The 26,445-nt window shown below is 34.3% G+C and overlaps 1 protein-coding gene across 2 annotated transcripts in view; it reads left to right on the plus strand.

Moving 5' to 3' along the window:
- Positions 1-2,401: 2,401 nt before the first annotated feature.
- LOC125677167 (monocarboxylate transporter 10-like) overlaps positions 2,402-26,445 on the plus strand; it is a 28,336-nt gene continuing 4,292 nt past the window's right edge. Inside the window, exons 1-4 of one of the 2 annotated variants that reach the window (XM_056159753.1) lie at positions 2,402-3,188; positions 3,345-7,473; positions 7,756-8,042; positions 18,640-19,247. In XM_056159753.1, coding sequence (XP_056015728.1) covers positions 7,769-8,042; positions 18,640-19,247 — 882 coding nt within the window. In that variant the 5' untranslated portion in view covers positions 2,402-3,188; positions 3,345-7,473; positions 7,756-7,768. The remainder of the gene's footprint in view (positions 3,189-3,344; positions 7,474-7,755; positions 8,043-18,639; positions 19,248-26,445) is intronic. The other variant, XM_048915144.2, reaches the window with a different exon arrangement.

Genomic DNA, 26,445 nt, shown 5'->3' on the forward strand with positions numbered 1-26,445 from the left:
TTGAGAGTTGGTCGAACACGGACCCATGGATATACCGGAGATGAAATCGGGTACCTTAGGGAAATAAGCATTTTTTGTCGACCGGTCACACCCAATGTGAGCCCTGTATCTCGATCGGGTAAACAGAGCAATCCGTAGTTAAAATCAGCGTGTAACGAACGGCCTCATATGGAGACGTCACCAAGACCGGTGAAGGGCTTTAAATTTAGGCCTATACTCGGCGCTTACGAGATTTGTTGGATAGACGTGGGGTATGGACAGTAAGGTGCCTGGGTAAGGAGGGGGTGGGGGTGGTGGCATGTTTTGATGAACTGCCAATGCCACAAGCCATGGATAATAATGTGCCGCTAAGTGATTTCTTTTGGAGAGATGACAGAGTTTGTTATATGTGTCATTGTGCTCCTCATCACTTTGCCATTCAGTTGGTGCATGTGCAATGGCCTATACTCTTGAATCGCTACTGATGATTTGACAGATTCTGCAATATCTAGCCTTTTTACTATTTACCATACTTAATATACGATTTATAAGGTATTTTATCTGCAAAACACGATGCTTGATCATGGATGGTATGAGGGTTCCATGCACTTCATGTTAGATAGTAATACCTTTCTTAGATATAGAATTTGCAACATATTTTGACGGTTTGTTTGGATACCCACTTGAATATGCATTATATGCAATACGAATACCTATATAGTAAAATTTTGACAGAAAGGAAATTTTAACGGAGGTTGGGAAAGTTATGCCCGAATATCACAGGACTAATATCATAACAGAAATTTGGTTTATTTGAAATTGTTTGGATCAAAGAGCGAGAACTCGTGTCTATACCTTGAATATATCCTTGCTCTAAATAATAATAATAATAATAATAATGATAATAAAAACATGTAAAGATAACCTTTCTAATATTACTTTTGTTTTGTAAATTTGAGCAGACAGACTTAAAGTAATTACTGCTTTGACACACTAAACAGTTAGATTTACCTGCTGCTTTATAGTGTATCATGTTTGCCACAGGTGTGATTTTTAAATTTCTTAATATTTACATGATATATTCATACCTAATGGTCGGTGGTGAAATACTGAAATGGGTATTCAGTTTTATCGAGACAGATTACATGGGGTATGTCTATTCGTCGTAGTTTTGAACACTTTGGTTTTGAAAATCAAAGGTTTGATCGTATGCTAGTGACTGAATCGTAAATATACATGTAAATAAAATCTAATTAAGATTAGATCCTTTGATTCGCTCACGTATATCGCTGATATACTACACTTGAGCGGGTCAAAAGGACCTGATTCTAACTTTGTTTATACAATATAAACCATGTTGATCAAGTGAAACGAACCAATCAAATTGCGTGTAACAAGTAAAATATTGAATTATATCTAGATGTATATTATTGCAACAGTTTTTAAAGACGAATTATCAAGTCATTTAAGAAAGAAATCCCCCCTCCTAAAAATCTACCGGATAGGGAACTTTTCTACAGCACATTTGTATATTTAGTGAATGGATTTGAAGGCAGAATATATCGATGTAAACAGATGCTTCGAAATGTATTTGTTTGTACTATTTTATGATGTTTCCCCTCTTGTCAAAATGTTGAGTAAATACAAAGAAAAAGCTTGCAGTCCATTCTTAAGTCATGTATATCACTGCATATAGAGCTAGCGTCCAAAAGGCGCCGACCCCCCCCCCCCCCCCCCCCGATCACAACTGGAAACCAAACCCATGCTTCCACCTTCCCAAGTCAAGGGTTTCTGATCCGCTCCGCCCCTACATGTATGTGGAGCGAAGCGGATCAGAAACCCTTAAACCCTTGACTTGGGAAGATGCCATGCTCCCACGTTGTGTTATTGTAAGTGGAGAGAGAGAGAGAGAGAGAGAGAGAGAGAGAGAGAGGTTGAGGTTATTTTAAATCAATCATCAGATTAGTTGGATTTCATGCCAAATTACTCAAAGTAAAACTACACTGATTTTGACTACAGATAACTCCGTTTACATGATCAAGATATGGGGCTCACGGTCGGCAGGGGAGGCTTATTCCTCCTAGGCACCTGATCCCACCTCTGGTGTATATTAAAGCTGTACAAATGTGTACCCTTTTCCCACCTCTGTAGTTTTGACATATACACTGATGCACATGTACAGGAACCGGGAATTTTGTCTGTAATAAGAATAGTAATGGGGGTCCCTACTACACCACCCCTAGGTGTACCTTCATATACAGAAACTTACTAGATTAGAAGTAATTTTGATTTAAGTAATTTCGTACGAAATCCAGCTAATTTGTTGATTTAAGATATCATCCTTAACACTGCCATCCAAACCTTGACAGGAAGAAAAGTTCCCCTATACCCAGACACTCTATTTTTATTATCATTATTTCTTTTCTCTCATTTTTTTTTTTGAGAAAAAACTTCAAATATATAAATTGATAATTGTTTTCCTTCACCTGCAAATTGTCAAAATAGTGAAATTATTGTAATGATATGAAGGTTTTTAATGGAACATCTTGCTTTAATTTTGAGAGAGAGAGAGAGAGAGAGAGAGAGAGAGAGAGAGAGAGAGAGAGAGAGATATTTAGAAATAACAGACTTATTGAATTTCAACTTCATAAACAACATCCTTGGCGTTGTTCCAACATTGTACAGATTTTGGGGGACACTCTATGCTCTCATTTCAGTCCAGTATCATTATTTGTATCGGCTGTTCATCTTAATGTAATTCAGAAAATTCTGTCAAATGACCTGGTGATTGCACTTGCCTTTAACTTACTAATTTTTCTAAGCTCTGATTTATATTTCAGCAAATACACCTCCCTATCCTGGCTTTATGAATTATTTATGACACATGACGAAGGGTTAAACAAAGGTCAGAAAATAGTGTTGATAACGCAACAGAACAAATTCAGTGAGTCGCATGTATGCAACATCACTTCATTTTCACTTTTCCGTCGGGATCGGTATCCTGTATTTTGCGCCTTTTGAATTCTGTGATCGGTGATATAGCACTGGACTACCAACCAAAACAAACTTCAGAAGTGGGTCAAGATGCTGAGGAAGCAACACTTTGGTGCCAAGTATTTACATACAACGCATTGATTTAACAACCTGTCCTTCACGATGTTCATTGCTCGTCACCAGCGCTAAAATACCCGTCCTTTGCATTCTGAAATGTAAGTATGCACGCTTTGTTTACAATCATGATTCACGAATCAGCTGATTCGCGGTTATTGAGATTTTTTTTGTCATGAGGGGAACAAAGGACTGTTTTAGCTGCTGGAAGCCTAGGATAGGTCATAATTATTCATTTGTGTGTTTGTTTTCACCAGGACTCGTTGCCTTTCCGATATAACGGAATAAAGATGAGAGATCGCTGAATGCATTGAAGTTCTAGCAGACGACCGTAGAGCTGCTATATTTAGGTCACACGAGGACGTCTCTTTAGTGTTGGGATACATTGTGCACCACGGATATCACGGTAACACTGCATGCTCCATTGTGTACATCAGAAAAATCGATTAAGATCAAAGACATTATGTATATATTCAAAATCATAAGCATGATATAAGATTACTTTGTAATTCATTTCTTTTTAAACCTTGTTTTCTTTCTAATGATATAGAATCTATATGAAACATTTTAATTAAAGCATAAAAGAAAAATTAAAATAAAAAAAACCAAAAACCAAAAACCAAAAAAAAAAAACTTAACTAAAAAATCCAAAGAAAAAACAAAACAAACCACACATACACACACACACTTACAAAATCCAATGAATTACTTCCGTATGTAATGTACCAATTTATTTTGAGATTCAAGTTTTGTAATTTTAAGGACATGCATGATGTTTCTTACATTTTCTTTAAAATTATTTTTTCATCTTGATATGGAAATTCTAAAATAGGTTAAAAATTAATTTTCTATTGTAATGATATTGTCAGACTTTGTATATAATTAGCCTGGGTAGCTCAGTGGTTAGATCATTAATTGAGTAATTTATGCAATGGTTCCAGGTTAAATTCAATACCCGATTGTTCAAAATATTTTAATTTCTGCTTTAGCTACAGTAATGTCCATTTAAGAGTAAACTAAATATATATTTCAATCTAATTAAAATTAGATCTTCCATCCCCTACGATATGAAAACTGGGGAGCGGATGGAAGGTCTAATTTTAATAATTAGATTGAATATATTTCTACTTGCAACAACCAGGAACTATCAAAATATGCTAACTCTAAAACAGACATGGTAATATAATCTAAGAATTTTTATAGAAATGAGATAGAATGCAAATGAAATGTGATGAAAAATCATATTATTGAGAAACGACACGTCACATTTGTCCTTATTAAATGCTTGTACCATATTATTTATTTTTATAAAATTTGCACATGACATATATAGTCAAGATGAATGCATATAAATATAATAGTATTGCTATTCAGTGGTACATAAAGTGTATTCTGATTTTCAATATTGTAACCTTACCGGTATCAATGATTGGCTTTGTGCACAGTTGTTTATTCATCCTTTCCACATACACACATAAAACCCCACCATATAAGAGGGGAGCCCCCTTGGGGGGGGGGGGGGGGGGGGGGGGGTAAGAAAATTTGGTCACACCAATTGATATGATTATGTATTTATTTATTTCTTTTACTTATTTCCTAAGAATACTGGGATAAATCATCAAGTTCATATAAGGACTGATGTCAATTAGTTTTGATGGCTCCCCGAATCTCCAATCAGGTGCTCTAGCAACTAAACCATTCAATAGCCATCAGCGACCGAACCTTTCTGACCACCACATTCCTCCTGCCCTAAATAATTGTACACCTTCATACATCTATCCAGGCATTTTCACCTATGGCACCATATGCCAAAAGAAATCAGAAATTTGTGACTGGACTGGAAATCGAACTCGGGACCCCTATATTACTAGTCAAGTGCTCTTACCACTGAGCTACCCAAACCGATATCTATGGTCCATATAGACCTAACTTCTACAGTATAAATCTGGACAGGTAGGTAGGCACAGAATTGTTTCTTGGAGAACGCAGATCATGTTCTTAGAGAACTCGGATCATGTTCTTGGAGAACTCGGATCATGTTCTCGGAGAACTCGGATCACAATGAAGCTGTCACTTGAATTACTCTTAAATTGGTAAAAATAAAATAACTTCTTAAAAAGGCATGGAAATGTATTCTGTCATGAGTGGGTGGAGCTCTTTAATGTTAAGACATTAGATTATAATTAAAATTATGGAGATTTGGTCATTATAACTTTGAGATATATACATACATGTACATACATGTATATTCATAACTAAGCCATTTTTTTTTTTTATATATTTTTTTTTTTTTTAAACATACATACAGTATATATATACATACATCTGCAAAGAAACTTGTACAAAATGTTTATAAGAAACTATCAATGGTATATGTATATATTATTTTCTGAGAGAGAGAGAGAGAGAGAGAGAGAGATGAATTCAGTCATTATTTAATATATTTTAAAAAGGTACATATATATTGAAATTTATAAAAAAAAAATTAAAAAAAACAAAAAAACAACAACAACAAAGCCATATTTGTTTTGTGTTGTTCTATGTTTTGATAAAAGGATCATGAGTACAGGGAAAATTAAAGGTAATATCAAGAATTTCAGAAACTGAAGTAGCGATGTTTAAAGCTCCAGTCTTCTCCTTGCTCACATTTTTACATTGTTTTGCATCATATTCATGCTTGGTAAAACTGGTGGAAAGTTTTTCTTGTAAAATTAATGTCCAGGTATATAACACAGCCAGGTCTATAAATACATATGAGAGATTCCTTTCCCAGGTCTATAAATACATATGAGAGATTCCTTTCTCATTTACAGTGCATGCTCTAGATATTATATCTACATGTATAAATCTAGCTTCTGAAAGAAAAATCAAATATCTTTTTTTTTATAGTAATGGATAATAGCTGTCTCATCGATATCTTTTAAAGGTCTGTAAATGAAAAATATATCATATACACATATTAAATATGTATACCAACTACATTCTATGCAGAAAAGGATTTTTAAATTTTTTTTTTTTTTTTTATAAATTTCTTAATTATTATTCATAACTGCAGCCAGACAGTTGTGGTTAGCTGAACAAATATGCAGCGGCTCTAGGGGGAAAAAGAAGAAAAATTGCACGGATCCCAATGTTTTCCTGAACAATTTTACTGCTAGGTTGTAGTTATTGTAATCTGAAATTTAGAAAAAGGTGTATTTACTTATTGTATTGTTTTCATTGTATTAAAAAAAAATCATTTCTCAACAGTTCACTCATATACATGTAGTTGTAGTTTTTAAATGGACTTTGAAACTGTTGACATAGAAATAAGAGTAACATTGAGGCTTATGTCTGTACAAAATGTACATACTGGAATTTTTAAAGTAGTGGAGCTAAAATTAAAATTAATACAGGTATGCTGAATAATTATAGAGGCCTAATACTAAATAATCACATACACTTAATGTACAATACCCGTTCACGGAGGATGTATGGACTGTTTAATGGTCAATGTTGTGTGACAGTTTTATTAATGAATATGATTAGCTGTAACTTGTATATATATATAAATGTTTCACATGATTCAATTAATCAATACTGAGTTGTGATTACAGCTGTTTGTGAATTTTAAGATAATGTGTTAAAAGAAATGACCCAAGACACAAACATATTAAATCCTTTTTTTCTGTTATACATTTATTATGCAACACTAATGTCATATATTTGTAGTGTTTTAGCAGTACACTATCAGAACACTAATGTTATATTTGTAGTGTTTTAGTAGTACACCATCAGAACACTAATGTTATATTTGTAGTGTTTTAGCAGTACACTATCAGAACACTAATGTTATATTTGTAGTGTTTTAGCAGTACACTATCAGAACACTAATGTTATATTTGTAGTGTTTTAGTAGTACACCATCAGAACACTAATGTTATATTTGTAGTGTTTAGCAGTACACCATCAGAACACTAATGTTATATTTGTAGTGTTTAGCAGTACACCATCAGAACACTAATGTTATATTTGTAGTGTTTTAGTAGTACACCATCAGAACACTAATGTTATATTTGTAGTGTTTTAGCAGTACACTATCAGAACACTAATGTTATATTTGTAGTGTTTTTGCTTCATCAATACATGAATACACTGATGATGGTTAGCAGTATTGATGATGTTTTTGCAGTACAGCTGTAATTTACTTGTACTAACTACTAGTATTGTACATTATCATTCATACATACACTGATACTTGACACAGAAGTGTCACTGGTATCTTCTGTTTGTACAGCCAGGTATGTAGACTAAGCTCTTACTCCAGGTCTACCTGAGAACCAAGCAAAAAGCATGAACCCATTCGAGGCAATCAGCTGTTGAACACACATTTCAATTCTTTTACAGGTCGGATTTGATTGTTGTTTTCCTTAACGCTCTGATTTGCATAATTTATGTTACTTTCTCTACCCACATTGAAAGTTTCATAAATGTTTCTGTGTAAAGTTTATTTAAATATGATTATTTTTATGGATGAATGATTTGAATTATTGTCTTCATGTGGATTTTAGATAAATCTTTCCAATATACACAATGTATATATAATGCAAAACAGGGAAATTCATGAATTTTTCAGATTTTTTTCTTAATTCTTATGAATAAGTTTATAAATGTTCTGATTTGTTGCAGAAAACAATTAAAAATGGCCAAAGACGACGAGAAGAAGGAACTGTCCAGGATTGATATAGAATACACTTCGAAATTTGTCAGTGCTACGGATTCAGATCAGGCTCTTAGAAAAGGACCTCAAGAGGAGGAGTTTGTTCCCCCAGATGGGGGGTGGGGCTGGGTTGTGTGTATCACATCACTCCTAACAAATGGCACTGCATTCAGCATCCTCAACACGTTTGGCATAATATATGTGTACTTAATCAAGGAATATGCAAATGGAGACCCAGAAATTTCATTTAAAACATGTAAGTATCATTATACTTTTAAAATTCATTATTTCTTTATTTTTTACATTATAATTAAATTTGCATTAGGTTGTTAAAACCTGCAGAATGCTATATCTCTCAGATGTCTGATAGCACATGTGTTAAGTTTGGTGTGTATCATATTTTACTTCAATTTAAAAAGGAATTGAAAATCAAGGAGTTTTTAATTTCCAAGATTAATGATTTTAAATTAGATATATACTGTAGCACTATTGTATATAGAATGGTTAAGGTGTGTTAAACATGTATTCAGGAATTCATATTCCTGCTGTTACTAAAGACACTTGCTATGACATTTTTTAAAACTCTATTTTGATAAATAGTTCCAAGTATTTGACGAAATTAGGGCAAGTTTGAGAGTTTCCTGATTGTGGAGTATTTATTGATAGTTATGTACCTGCATGATGCTTCTAGAGCAAGTTTTTAATCAATGTGTGAAAAGAATTGAAACAAATACCCGCTAATAATTTGATTAACTTGACTGAATTCAGCTAGCAGTGTTGCTAATTATATAGGTTTTGCATATTCTGATTCCCATTTTGTACAGAAATATTTGAAAATAGAGAAATTTTATTTATAAGTTTGTTGTAATTCCGTAAAAGAATCTGAGGCTTAAATCCATTTTGTCAATTATTATTCAAACCCCTTAGGAAAAAAATTCTTGTTAAGCTACTTAATTTTTTTTCATCTTGAAGTACATTTGTTATAAAGTATTCTACAGCATGCCCATTGATAAGTTTTGATGCAAAAAAAAAAAAAAAAAAACTATTTAATATTAACACCTACATTTCGTAATATTATATGTATTCAATGGAGATACATGTAATTATGCAGGCTTTGAGGATCTGACCATCGTAAAGGAATATGGTGGACAGAGTCAGGTGTTATGGGCGTTTTTAAAAAATAAATTGAAGTATTTGGCATGATAAATAAATTTTTGGAGTATAAAAATGACTGTAATCCCGGTGACAAATTTTAAACCATATGATCCTGTATGGATCACTCTAAAGACACAGCATAGTTTACTAGTAATAATAATTATGTTAACCAGACAAGTCACTGACCTTACATATTTGACTGTACTATGGCAGGTATACAAAGAAAAAAATAAACGATAATTTCTCCTTTTGATGTGTAGGTTCATCCATCTGTTTGCTGACTCCAAGACTTTTGTTTATTATTTACCCTTTTTATTGTGGCAAAATGCTTTATAGCTAATTCATGCTAGATTTCTTCACACTTTGGAGAAAAACATCACTTGTAGTTTGTATACTGTTACGAAGGACAGAAAGCATGAAAACTGAATAGCTCAAAATAAAGAAATAAATCACCAATAGCTCAAAATGAGGAATTTTTATGGTGTGTGGCATGATGATAATTAGCATTTTCTCCTCTCGTGTCTTGGTGATCAGTCCATGTTTCAAACCTTTACCTTAAACCGTTGGGTACAATGCAATTTCATACAGATTCGTCGCCTCTCGTATCCATACCGACACAGGCGAATGAATTGCACTGCACAGTGATCAGGGTGCAGGTTAGAAATATCGACTGATAACCCTACGTGCAACAAAAAGACATGGATATTTTTCTCATGCTGTAATGCAATTTACAATCGCAATAAATAGTTCAAGGTTGGAGGCTTATCTGCATTATATACGATAGCATACGATAGCCTCTTAATCGGAGAAAGATCAACGTTTACATGCGCACAACACAGCAGGTATGCGAGAATTAATTCTCTACGTTCACCAGCTCTGCGCTTGCAGTATCATTCATAGTCAAACGATATGGGTTAGTCACTCGCATATGACTTTAAACGATGAAAGCAGCTGACACGCATCACATGTAAAATTGTCCTTAATTTGAGGACAATCGAAATGGATTTATCGAGCACATCAATCTGTAGTTTTTCCGAGTCGCCTTTATGCCCTTGATATGATTTGTAACCTCATTTGCACGTGATAGTGAGGATGAAACATCCTGATGTTAGTCATTATTGTGTAGAGGTACTCAGCATTCTATTGGAAACCATTTCGCGAGTTTGTCAGGGTTGTTAAGAGTGCAATGGAAGCATTTATACCACCACCCCCCAGTTATTATGTTTCTGTCGAGTGTAAATCTTATTATAGAGGGCACACAAGCCACAAGCACCCCCCCCCCCCCCCCCCCCATCACACACACACTGTGGTAATATCACTCAAGTGACGATGTCATGTTTATTCAATAGTGACGATATATGTACAGTATCCCACTGCTGTAATTAATGCAGTTTAAGGTAGTTGAATTCGGTTAATACAACATTAAGTTTATTCCATCTGAATTACATGTATACATGTACATGTATATATATAGATGTTTCAGATCATTTGCGGTAAACGATGCCTGATCGAATCTTTTGTGGTGGTTTAAAATAAAAATTATAAATAAGACATCTATTGAATGAAATAAGTAGAATATTGATAAAAGTCACAATATGTTTGTGGTGTTTTTCAGAACTATTACGTGTAATTGTACATGTGCGTATGGGATGTATGTAGTACAAAGTAAAAAATCGTCATTTTCAAAAAAGAAATATTAAATACGCTATCTGTTCTTTTGTTGTCTGCACTCATTATTCTCCTCATAAGTTGTACACTGTAAACAAGATATCAATTTGAAGACCTCACATACTAAAACTGACAGCGTGCTTATAATTCACGGCACTGCTCACAATTATAATAATAATAATAATATCCTTTATTTATACAGGATTGCACAATTAGTTGTATAAACTAGTTTACATTGTTTTTATTTATCTTTTAATTCATAGTTAATTGCACCAATAAACAACGGACTAGAAAGCGTGTATATAAGATATAAACATTCCCGCGTGGGTCAACTGTCCGTTGACACTAATCTCGGCTGCTCAAAACCCCTCTTGAATGAGCAAGATGCTTCGATGACAGAGTTATATCAACAGAGTTGAAGGGATCGTTGAGTGGGACTGAACGGTCCAACACGCAGGGTCTATCCGAGGAGAGAGGTCTTGTAGTGCTTGGACATATCATATATAAGTTGACATAATTGATAAGATAGGCAGACATAATGTAAATAAAATTATCCTTAGGAAAAAAACCCTGATTAGATTTACATGAACATACGAGGGCATTCTCTACCCAGAGTTCCGTGCGCTCCTCGCACTGTATGTGAAGCTTGCGTAACTCGCCATCTGGTGAAATAATGCAAACGAGGGCTGTCCAAAAAAGTTTGTGAACACGTGCTAGCACCTTTATAATAACGACTGTGACACGATAAATAAAATTTTACAAATATCAGAGCAATGTGCAGTACTTTAACAGTGATTCATTTTGGCGTGCGTCCTGCGTAAATTACGCATTGAATTTGCTCAGGACGCATTATTTCAATAACTATGCATCCCAGCGGACACATGAAAACTTATATGAAAATGTTTTCATTTTCCCTCCGGCAATTCGTACAAAATCTAAGCTCCAGAACGTACTACACATCCGAGATATTCCGAATTAAGAATTATGATATTTCATTGGTCAACTCGTATTGCATTAACCAATGAAACAAAATGATATATATGGCATTACGGCGGATAAACAAAACTGGGAACTAGAATTTCCTCGCATATAATCCGATTCCACCGATATTTTTTTTTACTTTAAAAAACGTCTAATCAAGGAAAGTTAACAACATTTTTGCAAAGTGATGTGAATGATAATATTGTCAGTTACTACGGGTAAAAAAAAAAAACCAAACACGGGAGTCCCCGAAATGAAACGTCGATCCTGAAAAAGAAGTAGAGGTTGAGAAAATTCGAAAGGTGAAAAAAAAAATGTCACCAAATATGGTTTACACTTTATTCTTCGCTAAGATTTGAGAAAAATGAAGAAAATGGAGACAAATTTATATTCCCGCATTTGCACACAACACAGAAAAAATAAATGGCATGAACAAAGTAGCTAGGAATAAAAACTTCCATCATTCAACTTTAAGCAGACGCGTGAACTTGACGGATCATAAACTTATTTGTGTGTGTGGATTGGTTAGTATCAGAAAATTTACATTGCACCACTCTTAAAATTCAAATCATTGATTGATCTGTTGCATGAACTTGGTCTTGAGAATTTTCTTTATCTGAAAATCATTTTGCAATATGAACTACGAATAAGAATTTTCTGCAAATGAATTATCTGATGACTTGTAATAAAAAGCAAAATATAAATTCCCTAGAAGGAGGTGACAACAGTAAGCTTCTTCCTTAACTTGGTTTGTTTATACCTGTGATTGTCAGGCTGTTTGAAGGAATGAAATTTGGACTCATTGATTTTAGCATGGGACTCATTATTGTAATCAAGGGGAGTCCACTGGACTCATGATAACCATTTTCAAAATGAATCACTGCTTTAAGTGTTGTCAGTATAAAGCCACACGGCCTCATCGGACGTGCAGTCAGACTAAAGTATCCTCTATAATCTATTTCTTATCCCAGTCACATGTTCACCACTTCTTACATCTCCTCAGCTGTTAATCAATATACACTATAATACCATTTACAGTCCTTGGTGAGAATTAACAACCGAAGATTCCCTAACCTCACAGACCGGCGCAACTTCTCTCGCCGTAAGATTCCCTAACCTCACAGACCGGCACAACTTCTCTCGCCGTAAGATTCCCTAACCTCACAGACCGGCACAACTTCTCTCGCCGTAAGATTCCCTAACCTCACAGACCGGCACAACTTCTCTCGCCGTAAGGCGTCTGCATGTCTTTCATCATAACGTCATGGATACGAGACTTCTCTCCGTATTTTCACTATCTAATAACGGTATTCCACTTCTTGCAGAATTTCCACAATCGAATACACCGTCAGAAAACCGTTTATGCCACTTGTATAAATCAACAGCTTGCTTGTATTCCGATTACTAGTATACCTGTGCCTCCGTTATTTGGCGTCTCCAACAGATATTATTACGCGCTTTTCCTTTCGAATGTTCGGGCGTCTACCTCAGGTATTACTGCGCGCTGTTCCTTACGAATGTTCGGGCGTTTTCAGAGACCTATGCATTTCTCGCGATTTTTTCTTGATAAATTCTTTATTCGTCAAGTAATCAATACTACTGACATCAAGTAATCAATACTACTGACATTAAGTAATCAATACTGCTGATATTAAATAATCAATACTGCTACATCAAGTAATCAATACTGCTGACATCAAGTAATCAATACTGCTGACATCAAGTAATCAATACTACTGACATCAAGTAATCAATACTGCTGACATCAAGTAATCAATACTACTGACATCAAGTAACCAATACTACTGACATCAAGTAATCAATACTACTGACATTAAGTAATCAATACTACTGACATCAAGTAATCAACACTACTGACATTAAGTAATCAATACTACTGACATCAAGTAATCAATACTACTGACATCAAGTAATCAACACTACTGACATTAAGTAATTAATACTGCTGACAACAAGTAACTGACATCAAGTAATCAATACTACTGACATCAAGTAATCAATACTACTAACATCAAGTAATCAATGCTACTGACATCAAGTAATAAATTCTGCTGATATCAAGTAATCAATACTGCTGACATTAAATAATCAATATTGACATCAAGTAATCAATACTACTGACATCAAGTAATCAATATTGACATCAAGTAATCAATACTGCTGACATTAAGTAATCAATACTGCTGACATCAGGTAATCACTACTGCTGACATTAAGTAATCAATACTACTGACATCAAGTAATCAATACTACTGACATTAAGTAATCAATACTGCTGATATTAAATAATCAATACTGCTACATCAAGTAATCAATACTGCTGACATCAAGTAATCAATACTACTGACATCAAGTAATCAATACTGCTGACATCAAGTAATCAATACTACTGACATCAAGTAACCAATACTACTGACATTAAGTAATCAATACTACTGACATTAAGTAATCAATACTACTGACATCAAGTAATCAACACTACTGACATTAAGTAATCAATACTACTGACATCAAGTAATCAATACTACTGACATCAAGTAATCAACACTACTGACATTAAGTAATTAATACTGCTGACAACAAGTAACTGACATCAAGTAATCAATACTACTGACATCAAGTAATCAATACTACTAACATCAAGTAATCAATGCTACTGACATCAAGTAATAAATTCTGCTGATATCAAGTAATCAATACTGCTGACATTAAATAATCAATATTGACATCAAGTAATCAATACTACTGACATCAAGTAATCAATATTGACATCAAGTAATCAATACTGCTGACATTAAGTAATCAATACTGCTGACATCAAGTAATCACTACTGCTGACATTAAGTAATCAATACTACTGACATCAAGTAATCAATACTACTGACATCAAGTAATCAATACTACTAACATCAAGTAACTGACATAAAATAATCAATACTGCTGACATTAAGTAATCAATACTACTGACATCAAGTAATCAATACTACTGACATCAAGTAATCAATACTACTAACTTCAAGTAACTGACATAAAATAATCAATACTACTGACATCAAATAATCAATACTACTGACATTAAGTAACCAATACTGACATCAAGTAATCAATACTGCTGACATCAAGTAATCAATACTACTGACATCAAGTAATCAATACTACTGACATCAAGTAACCAATACTACTGACATCAAATAATCAATACCACTGACATTAAGTAACCAATACTGACATCAAGTAATCAATACTACTAACATCAAATAACTGACATCAAATAATCAATACTGCTGACATTAAGTAATCAATGCTATTCACATCAAGTAATCAAGTAATCAATACTGACATCAAGTAATCAATACTACTGACATCAAGTAATCAATACTGCTGACATCAAGTAATCAATACTACTGACATTAAGTAATCAATACTACTGACATCAAGTAACCAATACTACTAACATTAAGTAATCAATACTACTGACATCAAGTAACCAATACTACTGACATCAAGTAACCAATACTACTAACATCAAGTAATCAATACTACTGATATCAAGTAATCAATACTACTGACATCAAGTAACCAATACTACTGACATCAAGTAACCAATACTACTGACATCAAGTAATCTATACTACAGACATCAAGTAACCAATACTGCTGACATCAAGTAATCAATACTACTGACATTAAGTAATCAATACTACTGACATCAAGTAATCAATACTACTGACATCAAGTAATCAAGTAATCAATACTACTGACATCAAGTTATGAATACTACTGACATTAAGTAATCAATACTACTGACATCAAGTAATCAATACTGCTGACATTAAGTAACCAATACTGACATCAAGTAATCAATACTACTGACATCAAGTAATCAATACTGCTGACATTAAGTAACCAATACTGACATCAAGTAATCAATACTACTGACATCAAGTAATCAATACTACTGACATCAAGTAATCAATACTACTGACATTAAGTAATCAATACTGCTGACATTAAGTAATCAATACTGCTGACATTAAGTAATCAATGCTGCTGACATCAAGTAATCAATACTGACATCAAGTAATCAATACTGACATCAAGTAATCAGTACTACTGACATTAAGTAATCAATACTGCTGACATTAAGTAACCAATACTGACATCAAGTAATCAATACTACTGACATTAAGTAATCAATACTGCTGACATTAAGTAATCAATACTACTGACATCAAGTAATCAATACTGCTGACATTAAGTAATCAATGCTGCTGACATCAAGTAATCAATACTGACATCAAGTAATCAATACTACTGACATCAAGTAGTCAATACTACTGACATCAAGTAATCAATACTACTGACATCAAGTAACCAATACTACTGACATCAAGTAACCAATACTGACATCAAGTAACCAATACTACTGACATCAAGTAATCAATACTACTGACATTAAGTAATCAATACTGACATTAAGTAATCAATACTGCTGACATCAAGTAATCAATACTACTGACATTAAGTAATCAATACTGACATTAAGTAATCAATACTACTGACATTAAGTAATCAATACCGACATCAAGTAATCAATACTACTGACATTAAGTAATCAATACTGACATTAAGTAATCAATACTACTGACATTAAGTAATCAATACTGACATTAAGTAATCAATACTGACATCAAGTAATCAATACTGCTGACATCAAGTAATCAATACTACTGACATTAAGTAATCAATACTGACATCAAGTAATCAATACTACTGACATTAAGTAATCAATACTGACATCAAGTAATCAATACTACTGACATTAAGTAATCAATACTGACATTAAGTAATCAATACTACTGACATTAAGTAATCAATACTGACATTAAGTAATCAATACTGACATCAAGTAATCAATACTACTGACATTAAGTAATCAATACTGACATTAAGTAATCAATACTGACATTAAGTAATCAAGTAATCAATACTACTGACATCAAGTAATCAATACTACTGACATCAAGTAATCAATACTACTGACATCAAGTAATCAATACTGACATTAAGTAATCAATACTGCTGACATCAAGTAATCAATACTACTGACATCAAGTAATCAATACTACTGACATCAAGTAACCAATACTGACATTAAGTAATCAAGTAATCAATACTACTGACATCAATTAATCAATACTACTGACATCAAGTAATCAATACTGACATCAAGGAATCAATACTGACATCAAGGAATCAATACTGACATTAAGTAATCAATACTGCTGACATCAAGTAATCAATACTACTGACATCAAGGAATCAATACTACTGACATCAAGTAATCAATACTGACATTAAGTAATCAATACTGCTGACATCAAGTAATCAATACTGCTGACATCAAGTAATCAATACTACTGACATCAAGTAATCAATACTGCTGACATCAAGTAATCAAGTAATCAATACTGACATCAAGTAATCAATACTACTGACATCAAGTAATCAATACTACTAACATCAAGTAATCAATACTGACATCAAGTAATCAATACTGCTGACATCAAGTAATCAATACTACTGACATCAAGTAATCAATACTACTGACATCAAGTAATCAATACTGCTGACATTAATTAATCAATACTACTGACATCAAGTAATCAATACTGCTGACATCAAGTAATCCTAGGCACCTGATCCCACCTCTGGTGTGTCCAGGGGTCCGTGTTTGTCCAACTCTATATTTTGTATTGCTTGTTGGAGTTATGAGATTGATCACTGTTCGTTATCTTCACCTTTCTTTTACATAAATGTACCTATATTGATTGGGATCGATGCTACATGTAACATAATTCAATGCTATAAATAGTTACATTTATTGTTTGTATTCTGCTTAATTTCTTGATATCCATTGGTTGTCATTTGCAACTATTACAACACATTTAGATCCAGTTTTTAGTGCCGTCTCTCCGTGCGTGAATATACACATTTTACGAACTCAGCGGCCTATTTCGCGGCATTGTTGAAATTGTTCGAAAATATGTTTTCTGGTGTAATGTTTACCTTTTATTTGACATTATTATGATAAATTATCAACTATTTTATACGATGGTTTATTTGATGAGTGTAGAGTTTGTCCTTCATTGACTAATTCCCTTAGCCATCGTTCAATAGATGAATATGGAGATAAGTTAGGCTACTTGTAGGTTGAGGTTACTGTCAGCTGTAGATACTAGCTACTTACTGATCCAGAATATCTACATTTCACGTACTTTAAGGAGGTATGCTACACCAGAGGGGTATGGATGAAAAGTGGGGAATATGTACAACAATATTTTGAAACTCAAAACTTTCAAATGTACTTTATTTAGTCAAAAAAAAAAAAAAATACAGTTTTAGTTGAAATTAATCTGAGAAAAATTTAAAACCCCTGCTGGAGTTGAACACCCGGTATACAGTTCAGCAGTCGACGTGCTAACCTTCTGAGCTACTCAGCTAGGCGAGAATATTTTAAATGAATAGACATTTATTTTTTTTCATCATGTTTAAAAAGGAAGTCAACCATTATCTGATTATGACGATGTAGAGTACCTCCTTAAAATAATATATCGAGAAAAATTACTGAAAATTAAAATTTTGGTTTGATAAACGGAGGATGAAGGTCGCAAACATTGCAGAAAGAAAACGCTAGCAGGTTATGCATTTACTCTGCGATGTTTGTCACCCTCATATCCCGTTTAATAAAGTCAAGATTTAAGTAATTCAATCATCTTTTTACGTATATGTATTTTGTAATCTCTAAACCCAATTTTCAAACTTGTCATCATATTTTGTTTGAACATAAGTTTTCTTGGTAGATTTGGAGCTTTCTTAATTACTAACTTAATCAGTGTAACAATATAGTTTTCTTATTGATGAAGATGAGCGGGAATATCTACATGTTTCTTCTTAGATTTTCGGTACAATACTTCTGCTCCTGCCAGGGTCTTTCATCATAGCTTACCATTGCTTGTTTTTTTCAGCATGGGTCGGATCCGTGTGTACAGGCGTGACCTTCTTGATGTGCATCTTTGCCAGCATATGCAGTGATCGGATTGGTATCAGACCGACGGCGTTTTTCGGTGCTGCTTTAGGTGTGATAGGACTCATTTCTAGTGCTTTTATTACACAGCTAGAACTTCTATATCTAACGTACGGTATCTTGCTCGGAACAGGAGGAGGATTTGTGTATTCGCCATCCTTGGTCATTCTCGGACACTACTTTAAGAAGCATATGGGTATTGTGAATGGGATCGTAGCTTTTGGAAGTTCAATATACACAATTGTCCTGTCCATTGTTCTTCCGATCGTGCTGGAATCCCTTGGCATCAAGTACACGTTTCTTATCCTCGGAGGTTTGTACTGCTTGCCGCTGCTGGGCACTCTGACTTGGAAACCACTTTTTCACAGAGAGACGAGCATCCCAGAACTGGCTTTGTCCAAAGAAAGCATTGTAGAACATGTGGATGACTGCTGCTCTTGGACAAAAGAGTTCCTTAATTTGAAGATCTTCAAAAATCGTGCATATCTGATTTGGTTTTTGGGACTTTCCGTTGCACTATTCGGATACTTTGTGCCATTTGTACATTTAGTAAGTACACGTTTTGGTCATAGTTTGCAAGAATAGCAATTTAAGTATGTCTGCTCTAGATCATAAATGCAGATTAATTTCTTTATCAATGTGTAGATATAGGCCAATCCGAAAACATGAGTTATCTTTCCTTGATCCGGAGCGTAGTGCCCTTGCGTAACAGTAGTTTAAGACTTCCGGGTAGTATATTCGAGAAGCGTCATTATCAACAGTGCAGAAGACCGCAAAGATATTGCTGTATAATTTTACAGTAATCATGCCAACAAATATGTTAACGTTAATAAAAAATCCCAATGCATAAGTTTACTTCATACACGTGAAAATAACCAACTTTGCATGTAAAAATAATAGACAATTAATGTTGTAAGTAGAGGAGGACCCCCCCCCCCCCTCCCCGATAGAATGTTCTATCGTTAAAATGATGTAATTTCCTACGGCGGGCCTGTCATGAGACGCAGTTAGATTATTCTAACTACCCTTCCCCCTCCCACTTTCCAGGATTTCACGTGTTTTATGACTGAAATTAGTATATATTATATATTGCATACATTTCATCAGGATCTTTAGCCCGTGTTTCAATAGTCAGATTTATAATAAAATATCAAAAGTTACTTGTTCAATATCAATGTAGTACATTCAGCGATAACAGTTCTGCCACGATGAACGTCTAGGTATGTCGGACTGACACCTCTGGATTTTGAAAATGTCCATCTCTTTGATTGGCGAGTAAAATTTATCCCAGCCTGTACTTTTAAGTGAGAGTCCACTGACAGATTTCCAGCTGACTACTCACAAATTTTATACAGTTTCAAATACAAGTATAGCCATAAAGAAATTCATCGTCACAAACCAACTTTAAACTGACATTTACACATACAATTGTTTTGAAAATAAAATAACTTATAATTAAACGCCCTGAATGTATAGTCGGCAAGAGTGTGTACCTGTAAATACAGCCATCTGGGGTAAAATATTTGGAGTTTTACTCCAATTATTTTGTAAATTTGTGGCGAAAGGGGGGATCTAAATCTGTCATTGCAATTTCTGTTATGACACGATACGTGCCTATATATAATCACTTACATTTCAAGGGGGCTAAAACGAATAAAAGAGGGAAGATACAGAGACGTCAATAGCATTCTATTGGGGGTTAAACTTACCTTCCCCCAGAAAGTACATTTGAGAATATACCCCCCCCCCCCCTTGGATCACACAGGTCTATGAAAAATAATTTATATCAATCGAGCAATATTGAATAAAATTAGTTAATTTTTTTTATTTAACTACCTATTTTTCTGCATTTTAAACATATCAGTTGATATTTTAAAACAATTTCAGCCTCATGCTGCAGTGTACAAATGATTTGCACACAGAATGAACACGTCCAGGCACTTTGGAGAAAGTTACCCAAACATTGCGATCTGGTTTATTTTTGAAAGAATCGATTGGTAGTGGTGGAATAATTTTAGCGCTGATAAAACAATGAGAGCGTTGATTTCCTAATTTAATTGATTTTTTTTTTTGGAGAGGGGGGGGGGGGGGGGCAGGTTATGCAAGATCTTTGCACGTGTCGATCCTCGTAAAAACCCGAGCTTTGAGTTGATGAGATACCATCATCTCTTGAGAATCAGAAGTTCTGTTCTGATTTCATACAAAATAATTATGTCAGTCGTTATTGGAGACATATGTAAACAAATGAATGTCTGCGTGATTTCCAATTCAGTTTTTAACCCCAACCCCCCAACCCCCGAAAAATCACAGCCGACTCGATCAAGAAATTCGTTTTTGTTTCCATTAACATTTTCTTACTCTCTCGTACAAATGATTTCAACTGTTTACGATTTTGAACAACACCCATACTAATATAACTCTTATAATATATGCGCAGCCTGAGTGTGTTACTACCCGGAAGTTGTCATATTCACACTAAATGTAAGAATACAAAGAGAGATAACTCACGTTTTCGGAAAGGCCTATAGTTCACCAGACTTGACATGCATATAAATAAAACAAAAAAATGTAGCACGTCTTACTTCAAAACGGTCAAGTACTATCCATTAAAAGTGTTTAATGATAGTTTATATCAGAATTTCTTATCTGGTTCGTTAAAAATTATTAATTACTACTTTCCAGTTTTATTGTGACCTGTAGTAACATATAGTACTTTGTATGAATATTGGTTTTCGCGTAGTGTCACGTGTGGCCTGTAGTAACATAGTACTTTGTATGAATATTTCGTGGTTTTCACGTAGTGTCACGAGTTAGTCAGGGGATGATGATAATTGTTGTATGCTGATTGAGCTCCGATGACTTGATTCCGTCAGGTCCTCACAAGAATAGCAAAATAGATTCAACTTTACGTTCAGTTACACTTGATTGGGGGCTCCAACAACCGTTAATGGTAAAGTACCATTAGCATTTACCGGGTATTATCAATTTTTACAATTCTCTGTTTATGAATTTCCTTCCTTGATATAGCATATGAACTTGTATTTCTTAACAAGAAAATAAACAACGTGAACAATACCAAAATAGATTTAAAGATATGACATGTATTTGTAACAAAAAATGGGATAGACGAAAAATATATATACTTACATATAGTTCAAATCTTCATGTTCTGGTTCACAATAAGGGACTACAATATTACAAAACCCTGGGAAGTTGAGTTGTCAGTTTGCCGTTAATGTCTACTTTCAATAAATAAGTATGGAGCAGGCGTGGTACGACTCTGTGGTGTCTTTAAAATCTATTTTCTACAAATTTGTGCGGTAAATGATTAATTTCATTTCATATTTTTATAAAAAGAAAATGTATGTAACTTTCTAAGAAATTTGTATGAAAATATAATTTCTTTTTAAAATATTGCCATAAAACATGCTCTTCCCATAAACTTTCATGTTAAATTCTAGGTGAAATAAATCAAGCAGTAAACAAAATTTAGAAAATTTCTATGTTGGATTATTTTTATTTGATGAACCCTTCAAAATGATACCATGATTACAAAAATCCCACCATCCATTTCATTGATTTGAAATATGGTTGTTATACATTGAGTACCTTAAATATAGGTTGATTGCGTTTATTCAGTTTGTTTAACAAATGATAAAAGGTTTCCGATATTGTCAGACAAGCATAGGTGAGTGTTATGGTCTGTGGGCCTTCAGAAGATTCGGTCATGATGAGTAGGAAACAATGTGGCCTGTTATGCACTCCTTGTTAAATGTGTATGTACTTTGGGGGTCAAAGCTTATCATAATTTGTGTATAATTGACTGATAGTCATTCGGTATATCTAGAGACACTCAACACTGAGGGGAGTGCTATCGTGACGACTTTGATAACATGTGATTTCTACCGCTGACATATAGTAGATGTGACCCGCGAGCTGAATAGAACGTGACTGTCTGGTCGTATTAGAGTGATCCGATGTTCTGATTTAGAGACACGTCAGTTTTTGTAAGACCGTTAGAAAGAAAAAAATATATGAGTAGGCTCCATTATATTTTGAGATCCGTGGTATCTATTCATATTATGCTCTAAAGTTGTGAACAAGTAGTCAGAAATCGGCAACTTATGTTTGTCCATTAATGTGATCCACAACGATATCAAGCATTCTCTCATCGTACATAGAACTGCTTGTTCTGTAACGTTTATCATTATTAGAAAGAGTATGTAATGAAGACCCTGAAGTGTGGATGGAACGATAGGAAACGATTCTTGCACGTAACCTGAACAGTTTGCATGAAATTCTGCATAGTTTGCGCAGAACGTTGAACAATTGCACGGAAAAATTAAAGGTTTGCGCAGAATAATGAACAGTTTGCACTGAACGATGTACGATTTGCACAAAACGACAAAGGTTTGCACGAAATACTCAAGGGTTTGCAGGAAATTCAAACAAGTTACAAACTTATTTTGACTGCGGATCACTCAGATTAAGACTTGTGGCGGGTGTGACTGGTTATCGGGGAATGTTTACTGCTTCTATGCACCTGACCCCATCTCTGGTATATCCAGGGGTCTGTGTTTGCAAGTGCTCTCAATCTTTTATTCTTTTTAGGATTTCTGAGATTGATCACTGTTCGTTATATTCACTTTTGTTCACAATACGTTTATATGAAACGGTCTATACGTTTAGCCTTTGTAGGATGCGGTAGGCGTGGTCTGCAAACTGTGACTGCACATTGTTTTGATTTTATTTGATATTTAGCCTTCCCCGTATTTCTATACCTGCGTTGGCAGCGCTCCAGTAAGAGTGAATAGATAAATAAATTTAAAGAAACGCTCTTCTCAGTACTACGAATACATGAAAGTAGAAATAATTAATAACACATACAAAAAAGAAATACTAATGATAAAACAAATTTAAACAAAGACCCCCCCCCCCCCCAATGTATGTATCATTTTAAAAGTATTTTTCTGAAAATGACATGCTGTCTGAAATGACGCTAATATACTCCTTTACTCGGTACAGAGTGTCGGGGAAAATCTTTGATATTGAGATACATTTGATATTTTGTAATTGTTCTTCTGACATCGGTAAGCTGTAAAGTGTGTCACCGAGGGCTTCAGTGCACTATTACTGCAGGGTAGATACACAGGGGCGTGTACTCGATGTTTGCAGTATTATAGAGGATCAAATATAGAACGAAAGGTACATCGCAGTTTCACACCCTGCAGATACATGTATATTAAAAAGTAATTTGGGAATTTATTTAAGGTCTTTATTGCAAAAAAAAAAAAAAAAAAAAAAAAATCATTTAAATGAACTTGATCTAAATGAGGTATTTCAATGTATGATTCATACTAGTGCATTTTCAAAAAAAATCAAGTTAACACTCAAATTTTCACAAAATGATAATTAAAAAACTAAATGGGAAACCATGCAAGTCATTGAACTATACTGCACTTGAGATGGGTTTATACTATATATATAAAAAAAGATTAATTATAACTTTTCTCATTAGATAGTTTTTTGTGATAAACTCTAGCTCGGATACAGACACTTTCCGACCCCATTTCCAATCGACATAACAGAGAAGACTTTTCCCTATTGTATACCTTTCTAAGGGTATGATCGTCTCTGCTTTGCTCGGACAGTTCTTGTACAGAACGGTATTCTGAACAATTTGCATTGAACACGGTCTAGTTTGCATGGAACAATAATCGATTTGCATGAACCACAACACGGGTCGCTTTTGGATGTGCTTTAGCACGCCACAGGATGGTGCATATATAGACTTGCTCAAGTCTCTATGTTGGTTTTATTACTTTATCATTTCCGCGGTGGCCGAGAGGTTAGAGCGTTCGCCCCGCATGCGGAAGGCGGGAGTTTGAATCCCGGCCGCGACAAACCTAAGTCGTTAAAACAGGTAGTGACAGTTCCATCGCCAAACGCTAGGCATCAGGTGTGAATGTCACGGTTCCTCAGAGATGACCTTAAAAACGGATGACCCGTGTCACAGTAGGTGTGGCACGCTAAAGAACCCTCACTGCTCAATGACCTTAAGCGCCGAGCATAGGCCTAAATTTGAAGCCTTTCACCGGTCTTGGTGACGTTTCCATTTGTGTGAAAAATTCTCGAGCGAGACGTTAAGCAAGATACAATCAATCAATCGTCCAAATACTGTGTTTCAAAAGTCTAATTATCTACTCTCTACCATACTTAAATGTCACCAAACCTGGCAGAGAACATGGGAGAGAGCAGAGAAACACAGTAAAATTTGGATGAAATGATAATGTAATAAATACAGCATAGAGACTTGAGCAAGTCTATGAGACATGGTATACGTGAATATACAGTAAGGAGTCTCCGATGTTTGGCATTAAAAAGTATTAAAGAGGGCACTGATTATTAAACATAGACTTGAGTAAGTCTAGTGCATATAGTGAACTCATATTTATAGAAATACTACTGCGTTCTGTGTTTATATTGCCCTGGTTTGTCGATAGAAAATATCACAGCTATTAGCATGATTACATATATGTTACGGACGCTCGAGATAAGGTTTAATTATGTGGCAACATGTTATGTAGAGAGGAATGGGGGTAACCTCGGGTCAGGGACTCCCCTACAATAACAAACACTAAATCTACCTGTTACCCACAGTCACGACCGACCTTTATTAACAGTACTATCGCACGTACATCTGAATTAAATGTTGTAGTATTGTTCGTGCCGTCATCAGTAAGTAATGTTAATGCATGTCGTAATTCATAAATAACAATATGGACTGATTATTGTCCCCCCCCCCCCCCCAAAGAAGATCAATAGCGCTGTGTTATGCCTCCTGTATTGATGTACTGTGATTTTACGGGTTAAAAGTTTTGTGGTGTTGAGTTAAAGGATTTGTGTCAACTCCACATCTACTCCGCCTCACTAAGTTATTAACTCCAAAAAACCAAAGAATGATCATGAGATCTATTGAGTTCATGTTTTTTCCCCAACTTCATCTAAACGAATTGTAATATTTCAAAACTCTATGTTTTACAAAATAAATTACAACCAGGAACGCTATTCGCAATCTCTTAAATGTTGTACTTTTTAGAAACAAATGCAAATAACAATCTATCTTGCATTTTTGGTTGATGACTTCAATGAATTATTTCCTTCATGTAAGGTTATAGCAAAAACACCACACACCAGTCTTCTATAACAAGCAGACTGCACTAAAACAATTCATTGGTAAATTTAAACACTCAAAGAGATATTTATTTTTAAAGCTCACCTGAGACAAATGCTGTTTAACCCATGAGATGACTTGCAGTGTGTATCATGGTATGATTTTTATAATGTGAGATGCAGCTTGAAATCCTTTGAAATAATTTTATCAAATCTGAACCCAAGTATCCTTAAAGTTGGGGCTATATGATATACTGAAAAGGAGGAGATGTTTCTAGGTAAAGGAGAATAAAAACAAATAGAAATAAATTTGGTCAAGACATCGCCCTTGGGTACAGGTAATTTTAAAATGAAGTTGACATTATTCTATATGCATGTATATTTAAATATCTTTTTTACAATTCCATTCAATAGAAATCATCCAAAGGCTCAGAATAATTGTATTTATGATCTTTTAAGTTTATTATATGGCATTTGACCTCTTCAAAACCTTTAGATATTATATTGATTATGAACCCCCGTAAACACATTATACTTTATATGTAGATTTACCCAGATGAGCGTTTATGCCGAT

This window comes from Ostrea edulis, chromosome 3 (assembly GCF_947568905.1).
Source record: "Ostrea edulis chromosome 3, xbOstEdul1.1, whole genome shotgun sequence".
Classification (NCBI taxonomy): Eukaryota; Metazoa; Mollusca; class Bivalvia; order Ostreida; family Ostreidae; genus Ostrea; species Ostrea edulis.